This window comes from Melanotaenia boesemani, chromosome 7, assembly GCF_017639745.1.
Source record: "Melanotaenia boesemani isolate fMelBoe1 chromosome 7, fMelBoe1.pri, whole genome shotgun sequence".
Classification (NCBI taxonomy): Eukaryota; Metazoa; Chordata; class Actinopteri; order Atheriniformes; family Melanotaeniidae; genus Melanotaenia; species Melanotaenia boesemani.
This window is the reverse complement of record NC_055688.1, coordinates 19,587,550-19,610,758: the sequence shown is the minus strand read 5'-3', so window position 1 is coordinate 19,610,758 and position 23,209 is coordinate 19,587,550. Positions and strand designations below refer to the sequence as shown.

At 40.6% G+C, this 23,209-nt stretch overlaps 1 protein-coding gene across 4 annotated transcripts in view; it reads left to right on the top strand.

The window, feature by feature from the left end:
* Positions 1-23,209, top strand: part of pcdh19 (protocadherin 19) — a 53,567-nt gene that overhangs the window by 6,362 nt on the left and 23,996 nt on the right. For all 4 annotated transcript variants that reach the window (XM_041990691.1, XM_041990690.1, XM_041990689.1 and 1 more), the window contains exon 3: positions 22,493-22,551. In XM_041990691.1, the coding sequence (XP_041846625.1) occupies positions 22,493-22,551 (59 nt within the window). The remainder of the gene's footprint in view (positions 1-22,492; positions 22,552-23,209) is intronic.

Below are 23,209 nucleotides of genomic sequence, written 5' to 3'. Positions count from 1 at the left end.
GAGTGGAATCCTTCAAGGCATTTCAAGGTGCCCAGACACTGGAGCTGACCTGTGATGAGAGTGCTTTGCCAAGCAGAATTTGGAGGCCTGACAAAGTGGATTATTTGGCCTCTCTCACAGCACTTGTTTTCTTTTTTTTTTTTCTTCTTCTTCTTTTTTTTTCTTTTGTGTGTACTGAGCTGCTGCAAAACGAACAGGAGTTTGTACACCTGCCAGATGTATTGACTCGGCTAATCAGCTCCACCACACATCATTTCAGGTGCTAACAGAAAGAATAATCATTGCTTAAATCTGTATGTCGTCCATTTGGCTGCAGTGTTGCCGCATGGCCGCTCTGCACAGCCAGCCATTGAATTACCCTGACATGCCATGTGCGGCTCCAGCAGAGCAGTGAAGGTCTGACTTGAAAGACTATTCAAGCTGACAAGTGTGTGCCAACCAGCTGATTTTTAGTTTATAGATTTTTGTATGTATGTACTCTTCTATTGGATTTTTCCTGTAATCTGCCTTATTCTGTTCATGACCCATTTCTCTCATGGGGAAGAGGGATATTTATGTTTGTTTGTGTCTGTGTGTGTGTGTTAAAGAGAGGGAGAATGTGCATCAGTCTGTGTGTTTGTATGAGAATGTGTGTTATGCTTACTTGTATAGACAGCAGCAAATAAGCTCCAGCTCAGTGTACACACACTACTGTAATTGATGAGTCCAATCTCCGTTTGACATTCAGTGAGGAGAAGGTGGGGGTGTTGGTATGGGAGTGGGGGTCTTAAAACAAGAAACACAAGATGGATATTGATATATTGACTGGATGATCCAGAGAGATCCAGGCACCATTGGATCCTGAGGGGTCAATGAGACCTACTTACAGGGATGCTGATTTACTGGGTCTGTCTGAGCTGCTTCGTGTGAGTGTGTGTGTGTGTGTGTGTGAATAACACAGGTGGAAAGAATGGGAAATGTTGTGGGGGGTTGTCTTATGGTGTTATGCGGTCAGTGGAGGCCGAGGTGGGGGATTCAACATGTACATGCAGTGACCCGTATGCTGTGATTTTGTTTGCTGGTAGGTAGTGCTTTGCAGGTCACCACCGCTATTCCTCAGAAAAAGAAAGAAATGGGGATGTGAGTGCAGAAAGAAATCAAAAACCTCTTGCAGCATCCTGACTCTGGCTGAAGCATCCAATAAAAGCGCATTAGCCGCAGGATTAGGATACCCTTTATTTGTTTCAGCTAATGAAAAAGAGGAGAGGGAGATAAATAGGGAGGAAGATTGATTTTGATGATTCATTATGCAAAGCTTGGAGTTGTCTTGATAGAGCGGTGTGAGGGCAGATAGATGGATAAGGAGGGTGAATCTTGAGTCTTAGTGCCAGGTGTCTGAGCCCAGACCACGTTTTCTCATTTTCTCAGAGGCAGTTGATCGGCTTGATAGAGACCCAGAGCTGTTTAGCATGCAGCCTCCACCTCTTTCCTTCTTGCACTAGATGTTGACAAACATCTCTTTGACCCAGACTTTGCACATTTTCTCTGGACTGAAAAAAGAGAGTATGTGTGTGTGAGATTGGGAGAAAGCAGGGAAGAGCGGCAGCAGGAGAGTGCCTTACCCTCCAACAGAGTAACCCAGCGGAACAACAGTTGTCATTGTTTTCTTTCCTCCCCATTGTGACATTTGCAAGAGACAGAAGCTATGCAGTGTGTACAGATGTTGCTCTTAAATAAAAAATGTGCCCAGTTTAATTACAGTGCCATTTATAGCACAAACAAACAGCAGCAAAATGACTGATAATTGCTTTGTTACAATGAGCAAGCATAGGCTTGTAACCACTTGACTCCACAAGTCCTCAACCCATATCCCATTGACTGATTAGGACACACGAGTGGCTGTACTGTTGTGATTACTGAGACTGCTTTGTCCCCAAAAATTATTTTCATCCTGAGGGCAACCTCACAATTACCCGTGATTCATTTATCCTCAGCAGAAGAGCCTTTTGTTTTTACAGCAGGGCACAAGGAGGTCCCTGTTTTTGTTTATTTTCCGAACAGGCAGTTTAAAATGATCACAGTCATCAGAACGTGGTCAGATTTGGTTTGCTAATAGATGGAAGGAGGATGTGGACTCCTGGTTATTTGTAATTTGTGCATTTGATCGATACAAAGTTCTCCTCCGTTGTTAGTTTATGTGGGGCAGCGAGCATCCTGCTTATGTCAGACCAGCTGGAATCAAGCTTTTCCTCCTACAGACAAAACAACACTCGCACACACGCACATTGCAGACTTGGCCAAGATAACAGTGACAGGTCTCCCTGTAGGCCTCATACCTTGAGTTGCATTGTGTATATAGTATTCTCCCTTGTGAGACTGTTCACTAGCATATACCTCCTTGAACATCACTATCCGTTGTTTTGCAAAGCATCAGCTGTGAGATGTTTGTTAGACCTGCCTGTGGTAGCACTAATATGAATGCTCACAGGAGAATAGAGCTGTCTTCCATGGCTTAATTATAGTGAATCACTTGGTGAGGGAGACAATTATACAGTAAAGGAATAGCCTTTGGCTAGAATGTGTTTTTTGAATTTGTAATGCACACTAAGGCTTCTCACACCTGTGAATCCAGATAATGAGCAAAGCAGGGAAAAGAGCTCTTTTTTCTTTATCGATAAACCTTTTCCAGCTAAGAGAATGATGATTTCCCTTTAGATGGATGACAAATCAATCTAAGAAGATGATGAATGAATAATAAAGTAGTGGACACTGCGCTGCACAGTGTTGGATGATTCAGTATTCCACTGAGAGTGTATCCCACGAGTAAAAAGATTTTTTGATAACTGAAGCATGCATCCAAGCTAACCATGTTAGGTTTAATGATAACAGATTGCAACGCATGCCACAGTGACAGGCCCCAGTTTTAACAAAAAAATAGAAAGTACACTTCTTGCAGTCAGTCAAAGAAAGCTAAATAAGAAAATGCAAAATTGAAACAAAACAACTGACAAGAGAGCTCACTGCTCAAGTTGTGCTGTTTTTCTGTTTGAGCAAGGACGACGTTTTGATATTGATGTTGCAAAAGACAACAGGGAATGATTCCAGTGAGGCTTCACATCCCTCTCTATCGCTTCACATCAGGACAATATGCAAGGGAGCATTCAAACGTGTCATATTGAGCATGCAAAGTAGATGTCATGCTGTCAGTGCATACTACACATCTGTTGAAACTGCCAATCTCCCCCCACACACTTACTCACAAATACACACATAGAGACAATATTTATTTTGTAGTGTCACATTTCTTCGAAATATGGGTGGGGACAGTATCATTTACATCATTATGAGCAAGCAGGCTCAGAAATCTCAGAAAAGCAGATATGAAAGGCATAAAGCAGCATTTTCAATAATCAAACATTGTTAGGATTCTGCATGTAAACGACTTTGTTTGTGTTGCAGTGATGATGTTAGCGCTCACTGGGACGTGTGGTTAAATATGTGTGCACTACCATTTTCAAATGATTTTTTCTCCCTTTATTGTTAATAAAAATGTCACATATTTACAGTAGTTTTTTTTTTTTAAAGACCCAGCGTGGTTTGACTGCATATGAAATCTTAGCAGCTATTTAAATTAGTTATAATAATGTTTAAAAAAGACATTTTAAACACCTTGCATTGTCAGGTGTATATAGCAGATTTTGAGTAGTTATTCCAGCTTCAGTTTCATTTAAACTTTGCAAGTTGTATCTGGCAGACTCATTGAGGTTTGTTTGTCGTTTTGAACAAGCCGTGATTGACAGAAAGCGAGGACGTCATTGATGGTTGAAAGTGTAACTGAGAGTAAATAACACGGAGCAGCAGGAATGGGAAGCAAAGCTTTCTGCCTGGTCTCGTCTCCGCTCACATGTTGTGGCTGCTCATGTTACAGCAACAACAGACATCTGTGTGCTTTTTCAAAATGTAGAAGTTTCTAAAATTCCACTGCTTCCAGGCTGCATGAAGAGGAACACGTTTTAGAGAGGGCAAAACTCCAGAAACATTTGTAGTTAAAAAAAATAAGAAACTATAGATGTTTTAATACACTTTTTTCTAAAAAAAAAAAAAGTCTAACACTTGCATTTAGCCTGTGCAGTTTTATGTCATTAAGTATAAAGAATGAAAAAAATGATACTTTCATTAAATTTGATGTATTATTCTCTGTATTTTCAACAGTGTAAAAATGATAAAATAAGCCCTTTCAAAGAAACAAATATGCAGTTTTTCAAATAGATTTTGATATACAGAAGGAAATAATACCTTACTTATAATATTATTCCATGTGTAGAAGGTGTAATTAGTGAATAATAAAAAAAATGTTCATATAATCCAATAATTAGAAGAGCACATGGTTAGCTTATTTTTTAAAAAGGGAAGAAATATAAAGGTTTGCTGGTGTAAAATATCTCTCAACATTCAACAATGACATGATATTTTTGCAATAAAGCAAAGGATACATGAATGCTTGATACTTTGAAGTATCTTATAATTATTTTAATCCTTTGTAAGCTTTGGAGGTGTGTGTAACATTCTTTAAAGTCTCCTCTTTCCAAAGAAATAGAAAAAGATCTTTTTATCTCCAAAAGCTTCAGACGCATGCCAGTAGAGTGGCAGACAAACCTTTTAATTATTTAAAGGTTATTTGTAAGACTGAGATTTTAAAAGTTCTCTTCTTTTCAAGTGTCAGTGTGTATAAGGTTAAATAACACCCTGTCTGTCAAAGATACTGTAAATTAACAGGATGACAGTGATTTATCCAGTGCCATCCTCAGCCGGCTCCTCCCATCGTGTTGCACGCACAGTGCTGGTGTGGCTGTGGGTGATAGAGTGACATTACTCAACAAGATGGCTTTCAGTTCACATGCAACCACTGCTAGTTTAACACTCGGTTGGATTTTTATAGCCCTGACCCTAACCCGCGACACCCCATCACTGCGTGTCATTCTTGATGTTGCAGAGGTACAATGAAATGACATAACAACCCCAGGCAGCCAGTCGGAAGCGTACGGGCCCGCCGGGTTGCCACCCTCTCGTTAAGATCAGAGCATCCAGCCAAAAGAGCTCAAGAGTCAAAACACATGAGTGACAACGTCTGATGTACACACGTCACCATGTGCGTTCTTAACCACATGTGACTTGTACAGACTGTACCGAGGGAGCAACATGGTAGGAAAATGACATAGCCCAGCAAATTGAGGAGAGCTTGGTTGAGAAAGAAGAGAGGACTGAGATCTATTTATAGAATGGCAATGATTTCCTTCAACCTGTTTTGCTGCTGCCTGAAACATGTTTTTTTTTTCTCTGTAAAATGCAACGTTCGCCATGCTGGTGAGATTATTTCCCACAAGCCGTATTAACCTCCGCATAAAGCAGTCATGTCACTTTTCTTTTGCAGGTGCAAGATGCTCAAAAAAAAAACAAAAAAAAAAACAAAGATGTTCTGATCGCTTTAATGTCCTTATATGTAAGATGAGATTTTTGCACCTCCTGTTCTTCCCAAAAATGTTAAGTTGTTAAACAAAATTTATGTGAATATATTGCAGGAATGGATGATACAAAGGAAGCACACAACTAAAAGAAAAAAATCAGACCAGCTTCTTCTTTCCTCAACCTTTAGAGATCATTTCACTTCATTAAAAATACAGAATATACACTTTACATTACTTTAAAAGCTCTATCAAATTGAGAGAATTAACTTTTTTATACACCCATTAAACTACAGAGGAAGGGGATTTTTGTGGAGCCAGAAATAGTTACATAATGACCGTAGTCGTCTGGCAATTTATGTTGCAAGCTCTTTATTGGACACAAATCTAAATGCAGGAAGGGGTATAATGGCATCGGGCTTATAGGTTGATGGGTCCACCCGCAAATGAGAAAAGGCTAAATGGAGTGAAGGAAATAGACACAGTGATGATGTTTATCGCTGGGGAAGGGGACATCATTACGTACCTTGTTAAGCCCTGCAAGCAATGCTGCATGGACGTAATTACCCATTTAAATAAGTTTCCTGCAGAGCTGTTTTATTTTTTTGTCCCCCCCCCCCCCCCCCCCCCCCCCCCCCGTTCAAATTAAAGTCTGTGGTACAAATATGCCACATTTTCTTTTCTCTAATGGAATGTTCAAGTCCCTACTCAGAGGTGTGAATATGTACCATCAACACGGATTTGTAAGCTGAAGTGGTCATATGCAGTCCTTTAACACATTTTGCTGTGTTTTTGTTCAACTTTCACCATTTTGCAAAACTGAGCAGGGTGGTGGTGGTGTGGGAGGGGATGGGGTAGTTTTAAGGGAAGCAAAACCACAAAACCTAATGAAAGTCTGCAGAAAACTTTTGACATTACAGGGCGAATGAAAAAAGAGGGGAGAAAAACCTAATTAATGCAGATTTTGCTGCCTGTGGTGGAAATGCCTGTATTTACATTAATGTAAGATAGAAAAGGTCAGCTTACACATTTAAAAACACAAACCCTGAGACTTGTTATGACCAGAAGTGAAATTTATTTGCAGGGGAAATTTGAAATATAAGTTTCTGTGTTGCGGTCTCTGTATGTCGAGAGGAATGTGGCTTTCTCTGTCCCTGTGGCTAAGGAATATTAAAACTGGAGCTATTGTATAATGTCTGCTGGCATTGCAGTGGAGGAGCATAGACACTTCTTCAGTATAGTTGTCCCTCTTTGCAGATAATAATAACAAAGAAATTTCTGTCCATATCTCGGTAAATCCTTCTTTTTTTAAGCTGTTAATGACCAAAAGAAAATGTTTTTCTGAAAGTAACCAAAGTGAGAAAAGAATAATTACACTTCTCTTGTAATGATAGTTATATCTGCCCAAAACTAATTTCATCCAAATGTGCAGAAAGAAAAGGTATTAATTAGAAATTCATGGATATCAGGCTTTTAATTGTGTTTCTCTGTCTTGTCTTAGTTGCATTGCAGGTTGCCAAACTTATAACCACATTGTTGTTTAGAGAGTTCCCAGGGCTTTTTCTTAAGGGTCGCTACCATGCCTCTTTGAATGACAGGGAAATGGGGGAGGGAGTCTGTGTGAAACATAACAATACTAGCTGTGAACGGAAACTTTTCCAAGCACCCAGCTCTGACACCAGGGAAGAGTGACCTTTCCAAGTGTCCTGTTTTTTTTTTCTTTTTTCACTTAAAACAAAAAGGGAGTAGGAGGATGTTAGTTAGCATTTTCCCCATCAGATTAAATGTCAACTTCTGCATGCATAATGGAAAGGAAGACTTTAAGTGAACAAACTTATGGATGAATCCAAAGCTCAGACAATTACTCTGAGGGACTGTCATTGTGTTCAGCTGTATTATATTTTAAATCTGGAGGTTTGGACTCCACCTGCTTGGCAATAATTACAATATCAAGTGAAATTTCATCCAGCTGGAATGATTATCCGTGTGTCACATGTCTACCTTGTAAAAGAATTTAAAGAGGAAAACACAGACAAAAGGGAATAAACATCATTGTGTTACTTACACAAATGCAGAATTATACCTTTGTTTTGTTCACTTCAGTGGTAGAGCAGCCTCTTCTGTTTCCCCCTCCTTTCATTCCAGCAAATTTATACAAGTGCTTTTGTTTCTAGACATAAACCTGGATTTGCATTAGGGAGTGCATGTATGGGCTGGTTGATGAGCACAGAGGCTGTTGGCAGGCCAGCTACTATAGCACCAATATCAGGCGCCTCAGAGGCATGCAGCAGTATGGCTGGAGCAGCAGCAGGGTAGCGTAATTGTGCATTGTTCATCCACAGAACAGAGGCAGAGCATGTAATGAGCTGTAGCATTTTCACCCAGCCAGCCTAATGGGCTATGACCGAGTGTAGGCCCTTTCGGAGCCCTCGCGTTCCCTTCTGCCCTGTGTGGCCAGTGTCTCTGCTTTTCTTTTCTCCCATTCCCCCATTCTTCTCTGCCCGATCAGCATCAGCCATTCCTTCACCCCTGTTATCCCCCTCCTTTATCTCTGCTCCTTTCCCCATTGTCCCCCTGTCTGAGGAGATGGTGGGACCCCTAATGTGTTCAGTGTGTGGCTCCTTTTCTCATTCATGATGTCTATAAAGCTCTAACCGGCAAGTCTGATTCAGCCTGACATAAATCAGAATAGCTCATTGACGGAGCCCCAAATGCAGTGTGATTACATTAAAAACCCAAACACTGAATACAAATAAAAGTTCAGGGGAGAATTTGCTGATGTTAGTTGTAGGGGATTTGTTGTTAGAACTCGACTCATTTTTCTATCAAAGGCTGTTTTGCATTTTGATTATCTAGTTCTCATGAAAGCAATTCAGGTGGGTCGGTTTCACTGAGGTTTGTTTTCCTGGGATTAGGGCTTTTCACAAAGTGGGATATTATTTACAACCATATGTAGTTTCTAGAGAGGTGGGGAAACCATTTCTTTGCTTGAGTAATACCAGTTCAAGCTAGGAAGACAAGAATGTGTGCTAGGGAGTAGATTACAGATACTCTGGAGTGGATGTGGAAGCTGAAAACACTGCATTGCAAGGGAATGAATAACTTTACATACACTTTTATCCTTTTTCTTTTGTTTACATAGGATCAAAAGTATAAAACTGAGATTTTGTCATCTGGCTATGGAACGTTAATGGCCATCACTCCTTGACTTTTCTCTCATGTCCAGGTTTTGACATACCAAAGCTCAGGCAGCCAAGTAAATGGATGAAAAACGCTTGGCCTGTCTGTCAGAGTGTGAGTGCAGTATATTCCCCAGAAACTTCCTTATTTCAAGATTATCTGTTACCAGTTTAGGTTTGTTGAAGTCAGCGAGAAGGGAAGGCAACATGTCTGCACTTGTTAAAGGGAAGATGGTAATAATCTCTGTGCTTTAATACCACAGATTGACTCCTCCTTTTGAGAGCACGGCAGAAAGGTCGCTAAGGAGCTGAGTTCATGATACTTTTATCTGGTTCAGGGACTGTTACATCAATGCATCAGTATGTATAATAGATTTACATACATGCATGCACGCAAAGGAACATTAACACTGCAGGAAGAGAGAAGCCTTCAGCTGCTCAAAATGCTCAAAGACTCCTTAAAGCGAACAGCTGCAAAGTTCACTTTTTTTCCATGTTACCTTTTATCGTACTTATGTGAAGATTTAAAGATTTGCTTGGCTCAGTTTCACAGTTTTTCTAAGAATTAAACACAGCATAGAGATGTAGGATACCTATGGTAACTTCTGGGTTTTGTATTTTATATATTTTGTTTTATATTTTAAACTAGTCCTTTTTTAAATAGTTTTTACTACTTTCGTTTCTCTTTTGTTTTTTGTTTTTTTAAAACTATGATTCTTATTTTCTGATGTTTTAGTGTCTCTTAAAGTACTTTGAATCACTCTGTCATTGAATTGTTCTATACAAATAAACTTGCCTCGCCTTGCCTACTGAGCTAGGCAGCATTAAACACACTAAAATGGTAGCTGTATCTTAAATGTCAAACAATTCCTTTATTTTATTATTGCCTAAATGTAATTTGCTTGTATAAATTATTTATCTCTGAAGGAGATAATCCAGTCCTAGCTTTGTTTTTCTCACAGTCTGCAGCCAAAACATTGTCCACTCTAAATGTTAATGTGTGGCTGCCCCTTTTTTGTTTGTATGATAGGACAGCAGACAAAATACCAATAGTACTGGGGGAGGGCAGGCTGAGGGAGCAGTGTTGTGACTTTTCATTTGTTCACTACCCAGTAATGATTATTTTAGCCTCTAAGCCCCAGATTTGGCCTTGTTTTGCTATGGGAAGCAGCATCAGCGGAGACAGAGCAGCCTTGCCCTGGCTGAGAAGCGTGTCTAGCGGCTAAGCTGGTTGGCAACAGGAGTCAGGTACACAACATGGAGGAAATTTGGAGTGTCGTCACAGGAGGTCAGCTGGGAAGTGAAAGGGTAGAGAATGATAGAAGTTGTTGTTTAGGCTGGGATGCGTTCAGTTTATGTACTATGCTCCTTTGTGAAATCATGTGGTGGCTGATTGTGAAAACATTCTAATTTTAGACCTTCATCATTTGCCATGTTTGCAGGGCTGGTAACAAGCCAGTTGCCAGCTTGCATGAGCAACTGCAGAAAGCTGACTTTTGGTTTAATTTGGAGGACCAGCAATAATCCAGACTAAGTCCCTTAAAGCTGAAGCCTCCCCCTTCCTCCCACCGCTGCTGGATTATGGGAGTGTCTTTAAACGGATAAGGACATGCTTATCACTGCTTCCCTCAACACTTGTTTGGGACTTCAGATGTGGAAGAGGATGGTCCATCGTCACCCAACGTGATCAGTGTGGCTATGAATCATAGAGATTAGGCGTCTGACAGCTGTAGATCAATGATAATCACAGTTTACAGTTTTAAACCCCCACACTCACAAAGACATATGGATCCCAGCATATGCCTCATCTCAGAGTCCCAGTGAATTTTATCAGCAGGCAGAATCTGACTTAAGAAAAACACCTAAATTAGATGTCCAACAAAACTTAAGTTCCTGTTTACTTTCTCATTTGCTTTTGTCATTTTCACAGCTATATTTATTAACAGTTTGAAACAAAGGATTCAGCTTTGGTAGAGGTTAAAATGGATTTTCAAGCAACTTCAGAGATCGGAGCTTGTGTCACAATGATCAAAGGTGCAATGAAAGGAATGGGCTAGCATGCATTTATTTCACACTATTTCCACATTTACTATTAAAATTGTGTTTGCTGGGATTTTGACATTATTTGAAATCTTCATCTGGACATTTTATATGTTGGAAAATGTTTGAATCATTTAGATATGTTTTAAATATTTACTGTTGCTCCACTAAGTCTAAATTTGACCAGATGAATTTATGATTAAATGAAGGCCACTGCTATGCATAGTTAAAATCAAGTCTATTGCTCAGTGGGAAGCTAAGCTAAGCTAACAGTCAACTGGTTCAAGCTTCATACTTTAAAGATTAGTGCAGATTTGATCTGCCTGTGTAATTTTTATCAAGAAAACCCATAAGAGCATTATTAAAAAATATGGAAGTCATTCATAACCATTGTAAGGGATTTTCAGTAAAGCTGTGTAGAGGTCAGGAAATCCAAGTCAACTAACATGAATGGTTTTGTTTAGTTAATGTAAGGGGCTAACTAAAGCATAGCAAGTCTTGAATTGTTAAAAGCTAAAGTTGAGTTTGGGTGAAAAACTGAAGATGCAGGAAAGGTTTTTCTTACCAGTTTAGCGCTATTTTTAAACACCCATTATCCCTTTAATGCCATATGTATCATATCATGCAGTTTCTAAAACCTTTTGCATAATTTTATGCTGAAAATTTTGCTCAAAACCGTGTTGAACACAATCTCTCCACTACTGTATACCTTTTGCACTACAACATTTTTGACAGATTACATTGTAATCAATGGTAAATATACAATACTCGTTTTAATTATTATTTCTCTTTACATTTTGTGAAAGGGCCAAATAAAGACTTTGAGATTAAAAATAAATTTAATTTTCTCACAATTTTTTTCTTGGATCAGGGTTTAAAGTAGTGTTGTTGGGAGTGGTGGGAGTTTTTGAGGGTGTTGTGCTGCAGTAGGGAACAGATCCATCTACTGTAGCTGAAATAAACATATGTGTTGCTTGAGATGCTATATTTGAGCATGAGGTTGTTGCATATCTCATCAGGGTGTGATGGTGGTGAGGAGAGGGAACAGAGAGAATTCCTGGTGGGTCCAGTCTGTGAACTCTGAGCTCTCAGTTTAGGAGCAATCTGGGAATTGCAGAGAAAGCTGAGCCACATGAGGGGAGCATAGAAATAGAAGCACCTTAGAGTGCACTTGTTTACCTTTGTGTCAACACTTTTGACTCAGCTCATTAACCTGTGCACCTGGGTGAAACAGAACATCTCTGGCTTTCCATCTCTTCCTCTCGCTGTCTTTCACAATTAATAGCAATGACTAAAGGTACAAATAAACAAGCTAAATTTGCTAAATTCACTAAATTCATGCTAATGAGCAGATGCAACAACAGGGTGACGGGGTAGCTTTCACACCTCAAAGGCAGTGAATCGATTTTGGCTGATTTCAGTTCACACATAAATCCTGTAGCACTTTCCTCAAATCTAATCATGGATCCATTTAAACTGCGTTAGCACAGGAGTCTACTTACCACTGAAATGGGTTCTCATTTTCTAATATTTTTGACAGCATTGGTAAAGAATGAGGCAAGTACAAAGGGAAGGAAACTATATGCTTTCCATATCTGAATAGGAAAGGAGTTACTGTGTTCATCTGAGCTCTTCCTTCCTCTCCTCCCATTACCCATGCAGCCAGCGTCCTCTCTAAATTGTTTTGCATGACCTTTGCTACAGTAGCTCTAATTATTACAATCACACAGGCCCTGTAAGGCACAGCTAATTATGCTGGATTTATCTGAAGGGACATTGGTGCCATTCTTCATAGGCGTGTCTTGGCTATCGTCAGTGCGGGTGATCTAAACCAAGAATAAGGTTAATTTGGATAATACAGTAATTGTAATTACAGTCACAATAATTACAAGCAGAGTTTAATAGCAATGAAGACAAGCCCATTAGTAATAGGTATCCAAATGAACTCATTGCACGTATGCAGTACCTTATGTAATTGAGAACAATGGCACTGACAAAAAACAGTGAGTGTGAGAAATGCTGCACAATATGCATAATGGCATTATTACAGAGCCAGATTGTTGCTGTTTCCTGACTATTGCTCAGAATCCACGTTTGACAGTGGAGGCTTAAAGATGTATTTTCAAAGGCATTGTGGGATTATCCGTTAATGTAGGTACCAGGACCTCTAGTCATTGCATCTCATAAAGAGTTGTAACTAGAAGAAGCAATATTTTTCAAAGCTCCGACATGAATGAAGCGGGGCAGTTGGAGCCGTCTTTTGGCTGGCGGGCAATTCGTGTAATGAGCCTAAGAGGGTTCCAATTATTCCACTTGCGATCAAAACGGAGACAGAGATTACTTCTCTTGCCTCTTTTTTCTTTGACATTTTACACAGTAACATCGTTTGATAGGGGCTGGGAGAGAGAGGAAAAAAAAAAAAAAAAAAACGATTGCCAGTGAGTCTGATAGTCTTGAACATGCTCCAGCAGCACAGTCCTTTCTGTCTAGCAGAGACAAGGCAATGTTTCTGCCCCCCCCCACCCCAATTTATTTATTTATTTATTTTTTAGACATGTCTGTAATAAAGCACCTTTTTCCAGTCCATGGTTCATTAGCTGTCTCGCAGAGTATGTCACCTGCACAAGACAGAGAGGAGGCTTTCTTATAACTTCAGGCTATGGCTACAATATTTGATGGCTGATCGCCACCATATTTCCACGGAACTATTGTAAATTGTGTGGAGGCATGTTGGGCACTCACTCACTGCAGTTGTTTTCTTCCGCTGCTTAACAGTGTAAATCATGTTCCATGGGATACAAAAGGGAGTTGAATTATTCGATTGTGTACAGATTTTTTCCTCTGCCTTCCCTGATTACAAGTAAAAGCACATTAGATGCCTTGGGGGTAACTAAAAGGATTTCTCCACTGTAGGACATCAAACTATATCAGCCTCAGAGACATAAATGATGAAAAAAGAAAAAACAAAAAGACAAATAATATTATGTACCACTGCACTGAGACAAAGAGAACACCAAATCTGCATCGGCTCAGATAAACATCCACCCCTAAGATATGTTCTTGGTTGATAACAGCTTAGTGTGAGTGTTTACAACACACAGAAACACAAGCACACAAGTACACAAAGCTGAGTTTTGATAAGCACAGAAAATTACTACATGTTGTTTATAGAGGCATAACAAAAGGATTTAAGGACTTCATTTCAAGAAATCAAGCTATGGAAAGGTGGATGCAGCGTCTAAAATGCATGTCAATTGGATGGATTTGACTTCATGATATAGTCATAATTAAACAAGATGCTCCTGTGTGTTTATGTTTGTGTAAAAGTGAGCTATTGTTTGTATGTGACTGAAATTTGAGAATACGGTGCCTTGGCTTCCTCCTGTGGATCTGCCGCAGGAGTAGGGGGCACAGATCCACCGTCTGCTGCTGTTTTCCGTGACCCCATATATCCCCCACAGTGAAAAACGATGTTTGCCCCCAAAGACGGTCCCAATACAAATTAAATTAAATGAAGTCAGTGCAGTTAATCCCTGTGTGTTTCAGCCCTGAAACGCCCCCACCCTCCCTCACGAATGAGTGCATCTGGACCCCTCTCCACTGGCCCTGCTCTCAAGCTGCCAGACTCCCAGTCCATGACAGAGACAACAGCCCCCCCCCCCCCCCCCCCCAGACTTTATGCCCTGCTGCTACTGTATGTGTGTGTTTTTGTGTGCATTGAAGTGTGTGTTTTACTGTAAATGTGTGCTGTTTTTCTCTTTCTGACTCACACAGTTTATTCCTTCTCATGTTTTGCCTGTGTCTCTGTAGGTGTGCCGTCCTCAAAAGAGATTTATTTTTGTTTACAACTGGCTTTTGCATGTCACTTTTCTTGTTTATGCTTTTTGTTTGTTTGTTTCAATTTTTCTTTTTAAGTCTGCAGTTGAATATAATGATATAAAGGATCCGCATGTTAACATCTCTCAGACTGCGAACTTAAAAGTAGAGGTGTAATTGAAAGAGAACAGTGGTGTCGGACGTTGTTTTGTTCTGCCTGTGTCCTGATGGCATCCTGTCACAGTCCTGTTAACAAGCTGGATTTACAGATGCAGTGGTCATCTGCAAGCAGATTATACTCTGCTGTCAATCCCAACACTGACATCTGCCTAGAAGGACCATCCTAAATATTAGCACCAGATGTGCATCACATTGAAGCAGCAAACAGGATCAAAAAGATATCCAGGCTTCCGAGGTTGGATTTTTAAAAGGAGCTGCCTGGTTGTGACGTAGGGTAGAAATGTTAAGTAGAGAGTCTTTCTATTATGTTATCTGGCACCGAGCCACATCATCCACCCTGATTTGAGCATTAGCTTTGATTTGCGTGACAGAGTTTTAGCAGCTGGTACACATAGATATTGTGTTTATAGGGTTGAGGGGAGGGTTTTTGACGAGCTGAAGCCTGAAGTGCAAGTTTCCTATGTGTGTGTGTGTGTGTGTGTGTGTGTGTGTGTGTGTGTGTGTGTGTGTGTGTGTGTGTGTGTGGTCACAGTTTGTGCGTTTGTGTGTGTATGTTGCAAATTTGAGCACCTGCACACATGCCCTTTGAAAAGCTCCATCACCCCTCCATCCAGCCAACACGCAGTGTAAACATGGTTTGTTTGAGCGAGTGGCCTGGGGTTGTTGGATTAATGAGCACTGATGAAGTTCCACTCGTATCCTAGGTGCTGCCTCCCTATTTGCTGGAGTGGCTGTGATGTGGTAGTGTGTCTGGAGGCGGTGACTCATTCCCTTTACCCAGTGTCAGATTAAGGCATGTCAATAAACAGACCCACTCAATCCATCTCCGAGTGACTGCATCCGCTCAGAGAACCTCCCAGTCTGTAATGAGCTGCTGCAAATCTCCATCCAACTAAAATGTCTGGAAAGATGCCTTGTCACAGGGAGCAAGAGAGAAAACAGGGAGGGAGGGCAAGACAGAGAGACTACAGCTGCACTGAAATGAGTGGCAGCCACCTTTAAAACGCCCAGAGAAATTTAACTGAGCCATGCTCCTGGTGGGGTGTGTGTGTGTGTGTGTGTGTGTGGTGGGGGGGGGGCACAATATCTGATCTCCTTATAGATATTCAAATTTCTATAGATATAGATGTGCAGATTTTTATTTTTTGTTGTCCTCATCCATGTTACATTTACAGAAAGTTTAGCTATCTCTTCTCATGTAAGCATTTAGAGGAGATGTTTACATAATCTTCTGTGTTTCTGAGTGTTTATTTTTAAGGCCTAGCCCAGGGGAGGTAAGAGAAACCTTTGGGAATATCTTGTGCTAATGGCTAATGTAGGCCACAACTAAAGAGAGAAACTGCTATCTAGTAAAAAGTAAATCAAATGTCTGCTAAAAACATGTTTGCCTGTTCTCAGTTTGAGGGGGGGGGGGGGGACGCAGAAACCACTAAATCTACCTGGATTAGATGTTCCCTTTAGCGTTTCCGAAGTCTATTCAGAAAAATCACCACCTACCTCTCATGTGGCGCCATATGCACATTAACGGATTTGGGGATGAGAGGAGTGTGAAAACTTTTCAGTCTGACATCTGAATTAGAGAAAATCCCTCAAGACTTGCCTGAAGGGGAAGTTCCTGCTATTTGATTTTGATTGGGCTCCACAGGCTTTATGAAAAGTAAGCTGATTTCTTTCAGGAAATAGCATAGATAGTCAAGTCGTTTTCTTCCCCTCCTCTTCTTTTTTTTTCTTTTACTGTGTTAAACCATGAATTGTAATGACATGCAGGTACACAGGTTTCTTTCTGACCTGCTGAAAGAATCTGAAGACACATGCAGACCCGAGCACTGAACAGGTGTTTAACGAAACCCTATCCTCTTTTTCAGTGCCACGCTGAAAAACTAGACCTCCCTTTCATTCTAATGGATACTATAACTCCATCTGAAAGGCTTAAAAGCACCAGCCTTGTCTCTGCAGACAAAGACCAAACAAAAACACCGCCCAAGACGCCACACAGTCACCAACCGTTTATAACACATTGGGCCTGAACCGTGATTCCCTGTAAGACAACAGCTCCGACTTAAGCCTCTTAAGCATCAGCCGTCTCCGATGGAATGCAGACGTCTGCAAACGGGTCCTATTATTTAAAATCTTTTCATCATACTGAAAGGGAGGGAAATAGCTTTGACGTTGAGGAGCTCATGAATAATAAATGCTGTTTCTATCAGTGTATGTATAATTAATCACATCTCTACTAACTGGACTTCTGTGAGCCTCAAGTCCTGAGTGACATGGAGACTGGTCCGGACTATTGTCTCTGCTTCTCAATAAAGGAGAGCAGGATGATCTGCAGATTTCTACGTGGCTGTGTTGCACAAGTGGAGCAAGTGACAGCCACAGCACCATGGCCTTTTCCCTCACAGAACACAAACCAATTGTTTAGGTCTGAATGGGCAAATATTTGTTCAATTTCACACAGGAAGGCAGGAAAAATGATGAGGAAATGCAAGCAGGAAGTACTTTTTTTGTTTTACGTATCTGTTTCATTGTGTTTCAGAAAAGCTGTTTTTTAGTGCACTCAAACAATGCGTAACACTTAGTTCTTGTGGTCAGGGACACAGGTGATCTCATAACAGTGTTCAGTTATTGAGTTTTTCTTTTTTTTAGTAGCTCACAAAGGCTGCGGAAATGTACAAACTGCAACCGAGCAGGAAGATCTCTCAAAAAGCTTCCCTCCACAGAATGACTCACTTTCATAGCATGATTGATTTTCAAATGGTCGACTAGTTTTGGGGTGAACTTATGGGCGATGAAGTAAATTTATGCTGCAAATGTGGCAGGTTATTTGTCACACATGTGCCCTTCTGTTACAATTGATTGTATATAATTTGAGTTTGCAGGAAAGCCAGTTGATATTAAATGGTAACAACTCTCTGTATTCATCACGCCGGGCCTCTCTTAGCAGGCAGAAATAGAAAATGTAATCTCATCCACAGCCACGGCTGTGCCTCAGGCACTCTTTTACCCTTTTTACCGCTGATCCTCCCTCTGGGGCCATGCCCTCTCTGAAGGAAGAGGGAAATCTATAATCAAGCAGATGGCAAAGGGTCTATGGGAAATTTCATAAACAAATTGAAGGTGTTTATGGTGGTCGCTGAGGTAGAGCGCAAAAGGTTTGTAAGAGCTAGTGTTTTTTACTTTCAAACATTGTTAACAAAATATAAGCCCACCCAGAACAGGTGCATTCATCGCACACATCGGGGTGGGTGTCATGCTGACTGAATCTGAGCTGCTTAGAGGCACCGCTGGGTGCAGACCCAGAGGCGAGGATGCCAGGCGCCAGTTCAGAATTGCGAGTCAGGGATTGTTGGGGCAGCGCTTTTGTGGCAAATAAGGAAGAGAGAGTGTGTGTGCAGGATTGCGAAGGAGCAAGAAGCTCAAAGTGCAGCATTTCTTTTCATAGGCAGTGTATAGGATAAGAAAGTCACCTGGAGACCCATATACTCACACATTCCTCTCCATCCACACTGCAACACTACATGAAAGGAGTTCATAGATCTGTAAACAGACATTTTTATACACCAACCACCCTTCCTCTGTGCTGGCATTTGCTGAGGTTTCCTATATTTTTTACCCATCTCTAGCTCAGGTCTTTTAGCTCAACCACAGCCAAACTATAGTAGAATAAGGAAACTTTTTGTTCTCTAATTACAGTTGTTTTGCCTGTAAACCCCCTGAATTTCTTCCCCTATCACATATTTGTTAGGCAATGAAATATCAATAACAAGGGACATTATGTGTAACAAAAATTTCCTTCCTGGACCGAGGGGAGTTCGTGACTGCGCTGCAGCAGTGAGGCACAACCTCATGCTGCTCAACCACACAATGAAGCAGACAAATTTGATCTGACCGTCTTAATTGATTCTGTCTCGTCTGTTGTTCTGTATGTTTAAACTGTGCGTTTTAGTGTGGCCGTAAGAGCATTCTTTGTCCAAAACAAGCATGTCTGGATGTTTTTTCTCAGCTAAATTGATGACATTAGAGTTGCATCCATGACAGACATAAGCCACTCACTTCTGTAATCAGTTTTTCTTCTTCTAGATGCTCAATTTCATTAACTCCCCCTCTCCAAGTCCCCTTCCCCCCTTTGTATTAGATCAAATTGATCACAAATGTTAACTTTGCTCATAAGATTGATTGTATGCAACTTTGTTTTTGGCAGGGCTAAATCCTCTGTAAATGAATAAATGACCGTCTTTAAATTACAGTATTTTGGTTTCATGTCAGACCATTTTTAAAACATAGAAGAAGACTGCTTGTAAAGTGGATTCTTGAGTAAAAGAATGTACTGCTGAAGGCATCCCGTTTTCAAAACAGCATGTTATTAATGCATGTCACTATATTTGTTCATATTTTTCCAGCTGTCTATCCAGTTTAAATGTAGCTCTGTGCTGTATCAGCTTCAATAATCCTTCCAGTCGGGCAGCTGTGTGACATTTTTTTCTCTCTTTTTCTCTCCTATCTGTGTGACATCTGCTGAACTTGTCGGGTGTTTACTGGGGTAACAACTGGTGTCTTCACCCCCCCTCTCGCCCCTCCTCATCTCTCTGCTGCTCCCCATGCCCCCACACAATGAATACACTTGCATCCAGACTACAGAACCAATTGTCACGCTGGGAGGAAGGCAAATCAAATCTTACGGCAGCAACTAGGCGAGGAGATTGCTTTTCCTCTCAGTCGCAGAGCAGCAAGTCCAACATCCCCATGCTTCAGTTTTTGATGGAGAGAAAGAAGCAAAGAGTGAAAAGTGGAAAGCTATTGGACTGCAGCAGCTGGACCGCAACTCTTTGGCTGGTCAAGTCACACCCATTTCCTCCCATCCTCACCATCTCTCATTCTCTACTCTCTTTCCACTTCCCTCCCCCGCTCATCCTGACACTACCTATCAGTCACCCAGCGACACCGGGGACTACATTCCTGCCTCCAGTTCTCCAGATGAAACGGAACAATAATTATGGGGATAGAGTGGCTCTGGCCGCCAAACTGGGGCCGCTCAAATCACAACAACACATTGTCCAACCTGATTAAGTAGCCATTTGTGGCATCCTCGCTGTAGTTAAGCAGTCCTCATCCTCTTGCCTGAAACTTGACCTCCCAGCAAGATATATTGACATGTCCTCCAATTTGAGGTTGGTCAGAAATGCGGGGGAAGACATTACATTTCTTTACAGGAAGCCTGGGCTAATGCATCTGATTCTTCCTCTGAATAGGCACTTTTGAGTGACTCATCAGTGCCCAAGGTTATACCCTCACATGATGATTTATTGTTTATTTCCTCTGACAATTTGATAAACAAAGAAAATCAACCACATTCCTTGAAAGAAGAGTAGCTGCAGTTTCCAAGAGCTGAAGCGGAAGAATGGGGTAATGCAAATGTAGAGGTGGCTCTCTCCAATGCACCTACACCCTTAGGAGGGCTCAGTCTAAAAAAAAAAAAAAAAAAAACAGGAGAGAATTGTGTTATGGAAAGTAGAGTTCCATTACAGGACAGGAATGAGTTGAAAGCAGGGGCATGCAGCCTTCCTCTCCGGGCCGTACTCGTACCGAACATGCCAACCAAACCAATTACAGGCTGCAGTCAGAATGACATTCACAAGAAATTTTCTATCTGGTCTTTTAAATGAAGTTTTCCTCTTGTTACTCATGCTTTGCATTTTCATTATTCTCTCAGTGGATGCTCAGCCACTGTAACAGATGAGGTGGTTTAATTTGTGGGATCAAAGCAGAGTACAAGTGCAGCAAAAACATTATGCATATGCAGAGCCTAATTTTCTTATTATATAAACATTATTTCATCTATACAGTAGTATGGATAATAGGAATGTTGCTGTGCATGGATCTACCAGAAGAAGCATATAGTTTCATAAACACCATATACGAGTACGTCAAAAAAAATGTGGTTAGATTTATAAATGAATGAAATAAAAAGTGCAAATCTCTCCATTAATTATTAATCTCAATTGCAGAATGTTGCAACTGCTGTTACCTTTGATATTTACTGGAGTCAGGCTGCATGGGAACAAAAGGAGTCAGGGTTAATACAAAAGAACAAACACTGTCTGCTCCAAATTATAGAATAATAATTAAATGTTAATTAGATCCCTTTTTACAAATTATCCTTGGTATAACAATGAAAAGTTAAAGTTTAATTAGGGGTAAATGGTAAAAAGGAGAAGGAATGATGCTAACCTTCAGCACAATCATGCTGCATCATAATTGAATAAAACCAAATAAGAGCCCTGGTCTGCAGTGTTGCTCATCATGATACAAATTTTTCTGCAAAATTTTCAGTAAATTAATTGAAGAGACAAGCTGCATTTTTTTTTCTAATTTTTTCAGGTAGGCATCTGGGTATGTAAACTCCATTCAACAGTAAGCTTTTACAGAAAAAGTGGACAGCATGTTGTGTTCTGCATGTGTTCCCAAAAGTACCATGGCATCAGTACCAAATAAAGAAATGTATTTAGTAGAAAAAACAAACTCTTACATTTTTTATAGACTGTAGCAACTGGGAGCCATTTTCCAGAATTAAACACCATACATGTTTCTGCTATGATTTGCCAGCATGACTGTTATATTTTTTTTGTTTATGTATTTATTTATTCATTTATTTCAAAAGAAATAAAGAAGACAAGGCTTCTGATCTGATTCCACTCCTCCACATTGTGGTTGCACTTCCATGCATGATCTAAAAAAAGTTGCACACTGGGTTATTTAACAGTCAGGCCATCGTTACAGCAGCAGCAGACCTGTGTCAGATATGTGGTCCACTTGATAATCAGCAACTGTGCTCCAGCAGCAGCATTAACCTTTCTTACCATCAGGGTGACTTTTTTTTCAAGAAGACTTTGATAGTGGCACTCTAGACTTCCCTCGGAAGTCCGCCATTGACTCTCAGCTTTTTATCAGGATACAGTATCTGCACCCTGGAATTTTAAGTGAAGGCTGTGCTTTCTCTCTGCAGAAACACCTGCATCTTATCAAACTTTATCTGAAGGATCATTTTGTGGCCTCTTGCAGAACTGGGAAAGTCCCCCGAGGGGTGTTGATATGTAGTTGCTCTCTGACATCTCACCGAGTGTGAGTAGATGCTTGGCAGATGTGAAGGGGCTACCTGCTCAGCGTACACTGACTTCTGTGTCCATGCACTCCTCTAGTCAGACATTCTCCCAGCTAAATAAATGTTGGAAATAAATGTCTGGTTGATCCCTTTGAACTGTGTTCTTTAATGTGGGTCAGAAATATATTGCATGCATATTCTAAAAGCCTTTTCATCTGCATTTGCAATGTTAAGATTCCCCTGGTACACTCTTAATTTCATCTACTTCTTTTACAGTTATTTATTTAATATTTCTACATTAATGTCTCCTCAAACATGGTAAAAGTGAAGAGTTCAGAGAAGAAAAAAGGGAAACTTTTTTTTCTCCCTGTTTCTGCAGGATAGTCTGTTCTCCCTAATGACTCCATTTTAAAGACAGTGGGCTGACCGGGAGGGCGGGGAGGGAGCAAAGGATCGAGAGCGGGGAGGGCGAAGAGGAGAGGCTGTGCTCACTGCAGCACTCTCCTCAGCTCTCAACTCCCAGTCAGCCGCTCTGTGTGTGTGCTTTGAAAGAGAATAGGATTCAGCCCTTTGAAAGCCGAGGCTGCTCACCAGGGCCTTTGTGTAAAATAACATTTCTACTGAAAGCCAATTACTAGTAACATTATTTTGGTTGCTTCCATTATTAAAAGTATCTCTCTCTGTTGCCCCCATCATCCCTCCTCCACACCCCCAACCCCTTCATCACTCTCTTGCAGACGGAGAATTATTCCATTGATTCCAGTTATGTGAACAGCAGAGCCCACCTCATTAAAAGGTATGTCTTGATTAGGAATTGTTACCAGCACCTCATTACCATTGTTATCTGTAATTGTTTTATCTAATGAGAGCACAGCCACACTTGCTGTAGTTTGCATGTGTACCTGCATGTTTCTCATTCAGTATAATTGAAATGAGAGGTTAAGATTTTGTGATAAATAGAATTACTCCCTAATGCAGAGACACTTGTTGAAATTATTTCTTTTTTTCAGGTTATTTTGTTACTCTGAGCAGCTGAATCTGCAAGGAATTATTTTCATTTTTAAAATTAAACTTTCTCCCTCTCCTGCACTGGAGCTCATTAGCAACACATGTGGCTTGGATTTGCATGAAGTTATAGCTTAAAATAACAACTTATGACTAAATAATGTTCAAAAGAGTTCTCCAGCACTGTTGAAGGCAGCAGTTTCATGAATAGTCATCACTTATTTTCCTTTCTTCTTTATCGATGTTAAAAGTGAAGAATAAATGTTTTCATTGTGCATTGCTATGCAGGAAACACGAACCAGGATGGCTGATAAGGTTGCAGGAATTCAGCATGGAGGGGGGTTGTGATAGGGGTCAAATAGTAATTCCCTCCAGCCATAGAGGTTTTTGTAACCAGGACTTTTTTTTTACCTGCAAATGTAAAACATTCTGGGCTTTTCTTTTGTTTC